At 34.6% G+C, this 7385-nt stretch overlaps 2 protein-coding genes across 2 annotated transcripts in view; one reads left to right on the forward strand and one right to left on the reverse strand.

Annotated features, from left to right (window-relative positions):
* Positions 1 to 332: 332 nt before the first annotated feature.
* LOC131602579 (U-box domain-containing protein 26-like) lies at positions 333 to 2006 on the reverse strand. Its single transcript, XM_058874728.1, has one exon. The coding sequence runs from the start codon at positions 1735 to 1737 to the stop codon at positions 502 to 504; it is 1236 nt and encodes a 411-aa protein (XP_058730711.1). The 5' UTR covers positions 1738 to 2006; the 3' UTR covers positions 333 to 501.
* Positions 2007 to 7329: 5323 nt separating this feature from the next.
* LOC131605492 (PKS-NRPS hybrid synthetase cheA-like) overlaps positions 7330 to 7385 on the forward strand; it is a 26158-nt gene continuing 26102 nt past the window's right edge. Inside the window, exon 1 of the mRNA XM_058877840.1 lies at positions 7330 to 7348. Coding sequence (XP_058733823.1) covers positions 7330 to 7348 — 19 coding nt within the window. The remainder of the gene's footprint in view (positions 7349 to 7385) is intronic.

Here is a 7385-nt window from a genome sequence, read left to right on the forward strand (position 1 = left end):
ATTAAGTTGGGTCATTGTAAGATGAGTGCAAGAAAGAAAAACGTTAGAATTGATGTATGGACTACAGAAAAAGAACAAAAGAGAATAAGAAAAGTGAAGTATCTTTCTCCTTTGGTGAGCAGGAGCAGCCATGAATAAGAGTCCCCAACATAATGATTATTCAAAATGATTTTCCTTGGAAGTCAAACACACTTCTCTGTCCACAAACCTTTCAGAAACGTGTACTTCAACCAAATGCCAGTGAATGTTTTACTCCCACTCAACTCAATAATCAACTTTCCAATATTCCATCGGACAAAATTGAAACATTTTGTTTTTGTTCTTCATAATAATAACAATAATAATAATTCTTACATACAAAGAGGAAAAATTAATAAAAGATTCTAAGCTGAAGTTCACGATCTATGTCCATTTTTTTCTCTATTTTTGTATTGAAATCTAAATAATTTTCTAACTAAGGAATTACAAATTTTGAGATATTACATTAACCAAAAAAATAAATCAGTCAAAATGACTGCATGCAAAATCGTCAGAATTTCCGACGGAATCTTGAGGCCACGAATCTCGAAGTAGCTTCAGCAACAGTTGCGCCTTCCTCTTCGCCCTCTCCGTGCAATCACTTTGCACCAGAAGTAAAAGCTGAGTCAGAACCCCCGCCGTAACCGCTTCTCGCTGGCACCGTTCCGATTCCGAACACAGCGCCATGAGCGCTCCGGCAGCGTACTCCGTCGCACGATCCGAAATCTTGAGTATTATCTTCACAAGCATCGGAACTGTAAGCGCGTGAGAAGCGAAAGCCGCACAACCATCAGGTACACGGCACAACAACTCCACCGTCGCTAATGCTCTCTCCGCGTCACACTTCTCGAAGTCAGCAAGCCTGTCAACCAGCACCGCGGGCGCACCGGCGAGGACAGCACGGTGACGCGTCTGTTTCACAAGGCAGAGAGCGAATAAGGCCTTGATTCCAATCTTAAGCGCACGCGGATACGAGATCGGATTTTTGAGTATCTCAACCACGCCGTCGTAGATCCCGTCAACATTGCTCACCTGAGATCTTATCTCCGCCGAGTGAGTTCCCGCGACGACGATCTCAATAAGCGCCGCTGAGTTGACCCGGACATCGAACAAAGAATGTGAAAGAAGACTCGTTAGGTAGTTTATCTTATCAGAATCTTCCGCAACTAAAGCACATTCTGCCTCACTGAGTGGGAATAGAACAAGCAAAGCGAGTGACTCGTTTTTCATCTCATCTAAACCGTTGTAGTCGAAAACAATAGGTAACAAAACATGACGAACATTGAGAGAACCAATCAAAGAACGGTTATAATCCGAGTCACGAGCGAGTGTCCTGAGTCGACGAAGCGAGTTAAGTCTCATTTGCGTAGGTACAGAATGGGAAGAACACTGGTTAAGCAAGGAACGAACAAGAGCAGAATCTGCGGGCTGTTTGGGAGTTGGAATACGCTGAACACCAAAAGCGCGGTTCGCAACGCACCATTCTTGAATCAAACGGCGAAGAGTGTGATTAGGAATGAACGTGAAATCGGTGAGGTTAACCCTAGTGACCGGACACGTGGTGTTGCCGGTGTTAACCCACGACTCGATGCTGTTACGGTCGTAGGTCTGACCGGTGGAGACGGTAACAGGGTCTCTCATAAGCTCTAATGAGATTGGGCATCTGAAGTGGTAGGGAATCTGAATCCCTAAATCCAACGGTTGTAAAGAGCCACGCATATTTTTGGGTTAAGAGACAAGAAGAGGAAGGAGAATATTAAAAAGATAAAGAAGAATAAGAAGAATAATGCTAAATCTGAAGGCTCTGCAAATTCTCTTTAGCTAAGATGTGTGTTTGCTTTCTCTTATATGAGATGAAACAGAGGAACATACCCAACAGCAACAGAGAGAGGGACCAACCCTCACTCTCTGCCATGCCCCCTGACTCGTTTCTTGCCCCCTCCCACACGTGTGATGTGTTGGCATCTAACTTGGAATCTAACTAACCATGGTTGGGAAAGAGAGAGAGAGAGAGAAAATTGGTCAAATGAAATATGCTACATGTGGGTCCCACTATTATTTTTCCTGCCTAAAATCTTACTCCTGTGTACATCAACTAAATGTGTCTTGTCCACCATTTGGTTTTTTTTTTTACTTTATTTGTTTCGTGTCACTTTGCACTTTGCACTTTGCACATTGCTCCCTCTTTTTTTCCTTTCTTTTCTTTATTGCGTCTCTTTCATCTTTCTTTGCATTCATGGCCTTTTTGTTTGCTTTACTTTTATGTTAGAGGCTAGTCTTAGACCCTACTTTCGTTGTTTTGTGAATCGAGGGGAAAAGAAAGGTTTCGAGCACTGTTTCATTGCAACTCTGTGTGTGTCGTGAAAGGTGTGTACAGGAGGAGATGTATGTATATGATATGATTATTTGATGGTTCATTGCAAAAGTTAGTGACTAAACCATTGTTTATTTGCATAACCTAATTAACCATCTTGTCAAAGCTATTAAAAAGGAAAAAGTTGGAAAGCCTTTTATAAAATGTATAATCAATTTCAGAGGATATGCACTTTTAAAAATGTATAATGAAATTATACTATTTTGAAGTAAAATTTGGCATCAAGCCAAAGTCTCATTCAAACATTATACACTTTTTCACTCCAAAAACATTAGGAGATCCCCGCTTAAAATAATTGTATACCGATGGACCGACGTTCAATGTGTATTCTGTCAAATAATCTATATATTTTGAAAATACTTATATATTATGGTGAAATGATTGTTTTTTTATTCAACAATTATGTGAAATTATTTTACATTATCTATACATGTTTATTAAACACAAAAATACTAGTATACACTTAACTTATGTTTAGTCTCAAGCTGAATAAAGATGGTTTTGTAACATAACTTTTTCTCTTTTAAAAAAAAGGAAGAATGAAAACAAGATTGAAATTTAATATTCAATTCATTTTAAGTAAATATATTTAAACATAAAGTATTTTTTATTAAATTTATTTTTAAACAAAGTTTATTCATTTTAAATATGTGTAACTTTATATTATATATTTATTATCATTTCGTCAATAATTTTTTTAAAATTGTATTGGTAAACATAGGGGTGTACATTTTTGTTTGGTTTGGTCTTTAACAATTTTCAAAAATAAAACCAAACAAAACTCACTCGTTTGGTTTGGTTTGGTTTAGTTGATCACTTTATAGTGTTTCTTTTTCAAATATTATATTTATTAGTATATTCTTCATTATCGTGTTTTTTCAGTGTACTTTATGTTGTTACTTTTAAAGTAATACAATTTATTTAATTTATTTCATGATCTATTTTTTCAAATAAATTACAAGTTGATATTAATTCATACGAAACAATGACATAATTTTCATTGTATCATAAAATAAGTTATCTATCAAATATAAAAGTTGACACTTTGCATCAGAAGGTTAGAAAGAGATTTGAAAGCTTAACAAATATAACACAACAAAGCGAACATTAATTGAAATGTTTCACACCTCAAACACACATCAAAACCATTTTGTAACAAGACTAGAAGAAATTTTGTTGAAGAAGAAGAAACACTAAAGGAAAAATTAAAATTAATGAAGATAACTTGAGCACGAAGAAGGCGACCATAACATATCAAAACGACACTAGATAGAGCAATAATTATGGCGGGAAGCAAAGCAACAATATACTGAAAGCAAGTTTTTGTGACTTATGGTTTCTACTTTCTATGTTTTGGAGTTTGCTTCTATATGCGTGTTTTGCTAAAAGGAAAGAATTGTAAACATAGATGGAGAATGGTTGGACCAATACAAAATTTGGATTTAATGATGGGTGAAACAAAATATTTAGAGCGTAATTATATCTATTGATTCGGTTCATCGGTTCCTAAAAATTAAAACCGAGAACCAAATCAAACCAGATTGATTTTCATGGTTCAATTTGGTTTAGGGTTACTAATATATATGATCTCGCATTCTATATATCTATAAAATCAATTGATTGACCATTAAGGTTGGTGTCTCCTTGTCTACATGAGACTGAATAATGAAAATCAAGTCTACTGCTCTTTTGTCTGAGGTCGACCACTCATGATCATCAATACGCCTTGAATGCTTTGTCTTATGTTTTAGTGTATAAATCCTACGTAAGTTATGTTGATTTTGGGTTGATCTACGCGGTCTGGCCCATTAAGTCAAACTAATTGACCAAGTGACTTTAAACACAAGAGAGGTGAATTATGTTGATTGAAAATTAACACCAATTTATAAAATCGTTGTTATTTAAAACAATTATTTTAGTATTGATAATTACACAAAGATGTGGTAGCGAAAATATAGAAAGAAGATTAAGATGAAGAGATATATGCATTAGAAATAATATAAACAACATAAATTAGATATAAAAGAGATAAAGAACGTGCATCATAGATTCATATATGTTTTACTTAATCATTTGGCCTACTCATATCTCCAAGAGTTTCCTTTTGAGAGTTTAACTGATAACACAATTAAGCTTTTTACAGGATTTGCCCACAACAACACACAAATAGAGCTTTGATACAACTAAATTTTAAGAACTAACAGAAATATCTTTTACACGGGATTAACTCAAGAGGTCACTTACCTTGCTCTAACTCATAATATTGATTCCTTAATTGATTAGGCATTATAAAATAATTGTCAATTGTTAAGAAATATACTTCTTAATCAATTTCATTCGAGCCTTGATAAGTTCTTAAGAAGTTTTAGAAAATCTAATAGGGTTTTTAAAAACTTTTTTGTAAGTATGTGATTTCCTCAGCACTTCAAGACTTACTCTTGACCTTTTACATTTTAACTTATCGTTATAAAATGTTAAGTGCAAGACAAAGCAATCTTTCGCACTTTCTCTCTTGCACGTCTATTAGTTCCCTTGCTTGATACAACAATGACTTAACACTTCAATTGGAACTTGAATATTTTGACTGATGAGGCTTAAGATATCTTCATGACCAGGTGCCATAATTGGAAGTTTTACCTAACAGTTGGAATCAATACCCCCTATTATAAAGAGCTCTCAACCACCATACGTCTTTTGACTTATGGTGATGTTACCTTCATAGTTAATACTTACAAGCATATAAATCCTTAATTTTTCCTTTTAATGATGTCAACGCATCTCTCAAGAAGGTGGTAAGTAAATAAAACGGAGGGTAAAGATTTGGATGATTAAACTTTTGCTCATATGAAAAGAAAGTATAATTTACTCCACATAAGAGTATACTTATCCCCCTTCCCTTTGGTATAATTAAAAAGACGGGAAAATAGCACAAACACGTAGATCATGTAAAATATAGATAAGAAGAACAAGAAAAAGTTGTTATTCCCTCTCTACTATTTATATAAAAGGTGTCAAATTCAGGTAAAAAGTTCCAAACTCAATTTAAATTCAATCTTCTTCCTCACATAATGACTTGAGGGTTGTAGTGCTAACCTTGCAAGTCAAACCCCTTTCCACTGCATCAGAAGCTTATATCCGTCATCACTTTTGATCCTCGGGAAAACCTCCATTCCAAGGGGACCATAAAGAGGAAAAAGATGAGATGTTGTTCGTCTACAAAAAGGATGGAGGTACATCAACGAAGATCCCTGAACTATGTTGGAGTTCTAGGATTCATAGAAGATTGGAGGAGTCCCGAACAAAAATTTCCTCCTAGTGATCTGATAAGTGTTTGATTCATGGTGAATTATCACATCAAAACATGACATTTATCTTACTTAATTTACAAGATTCAAACATAAACACTCCAATTATTGAAGTAAAGTAATTGTGCAAGTTTACTTTGAGTGTATTTGTCATTTGTGTCGGATATGGCCTTAAAACAAAAACCAAGAAACAGACACTTCGCTACGCAAAAATTTTGCTTAGCAAACACCCAGCAATTGAAGATAGAAGAAAATCAACCTAGTTTCTCCAGCAACAAGGAAAAGCGAAGGAAGTTCGCATAGCGAACTTTGCCGGTTTTTGGAAGATATTGGAAAGACTTAAGGCTGAAGAATGGTACTTCGCAAAGCGAACCTCACTTCTCTTAGAGAACTTTGGCAGCTTCCTGAGTGCGGTTTTACATACAAACTTAGTGGAGAAGAAAAATAGACTTCGCTGAGTGAGCCCTGTTTCGCTTAGCGAACTCAGGCGACCAAAATTGTTATAAATAGGACAAACTCAACTCAGTTAGGAGGATCCACTTTTTATCATTGTAATACCATAATATATTATAATATATTAATAGGAATAAAGGAGGTTGTAAGGAGAAGGAGTTGGATACACATAAAGATTCGGGAAATCGTCATTGATGTTTGTTCAACACAATTCTTCCATTTTGCTTCAAGTTACCATGAGTAACTAAATCCCTCTCTTGTTGGGGATCAGTCTTAGTTCACCAAAACAATATGTATTTCCATTAATCATGGCGTTATACGCAATTTATCTATGAGTCAGTATTGATGTTATCTTTGTTTAGTTGTTTACTTTCATGGATTGAATTTATGTTGACAAATATGATTCTAATATCGATCTAAGATAACATCTATTAAACTCTAAATGCTAGACATATATTTAGGTTTAATATTCACCGAAAGTATCGAATCTTAATGCTATCGTATTGTTTAATAGGGTGAGAAATCCTTGATTGAACCGTAAGGTAGAACTCTCATTAAGGTTTAGACATTAACTTTATTTGTAACTGATACGTGATAATATTGAAACATGTTTAATTGTGTATAATTGATTCATGATATTCATATTGAATCGGTGGATGAAAACCAATTCCCAACAATTCTATTCCTCTTAAACTTATCTTTATTTACTATCTTCAATTACTTTACATAACTTATAAAACAAACATCTTGAAACTTCTGCTTAGAATTATAGAAATTTTTGAATTGTTTTGATATCGCCCCAATCCATGTGGATACGATAAACATTATACTTACATTTAATTTTACACTATATTAAATTGGTGTCGTTGTCGGGGATTGGCGTTTAAGATAATAAAAAATCACAATAGTTTCTATACTTTTAAGCTTTGTGATTTTGTTTATATATTGTATATATTTGTTTTTGCAAAGTTTGTTCAAGTGTTTGGATATGTGGTGAAATTTATGTTTATGCTTTGAGGCAAAATTTTGGAGGAACAACTTCTTTTTGACCCGGAGATCAAAAGAACAATTCGAAAGAACAAAAGGAAAACGAAGAAACAAAAACAACTATCCAAATAGAAAAATCAAAATAAAGGGGCATCAACATCAACTCCCTCGTCAAATCCAACAAAAGAAACAATGGTTGAACTTGTTAATGGTGTGTGCGCAAGCAGCCCGAGGTGATTGTCCCGTCT

The sequence above is a fragment of the Vicia villosa genome, linkage group LG5 (genome assembly GCF_029867415.1).
Source record: "Vicia villosa cultivar HV-30 ecotype Madison, WI linkage group LG5, Vvil1.0, whole genome shotgun sequence".
Taxonomy (NCBI): Eukaryota; Viridiplantae; Streptophyta; class Magnoliopsida; order Fabales; family Fabaceae; genus Vicia; species Vicia villosa.

What these genes read in the sequence shown, in the direction of transcription:
- LOC131602579 (XM_058874728.1), bottom strand. Translation starts at nt 1,737, where the DNA reads ATGCGTGGCTCTTTACAACCGTTGGATTTAGGGATTCAGATTCCCTAC.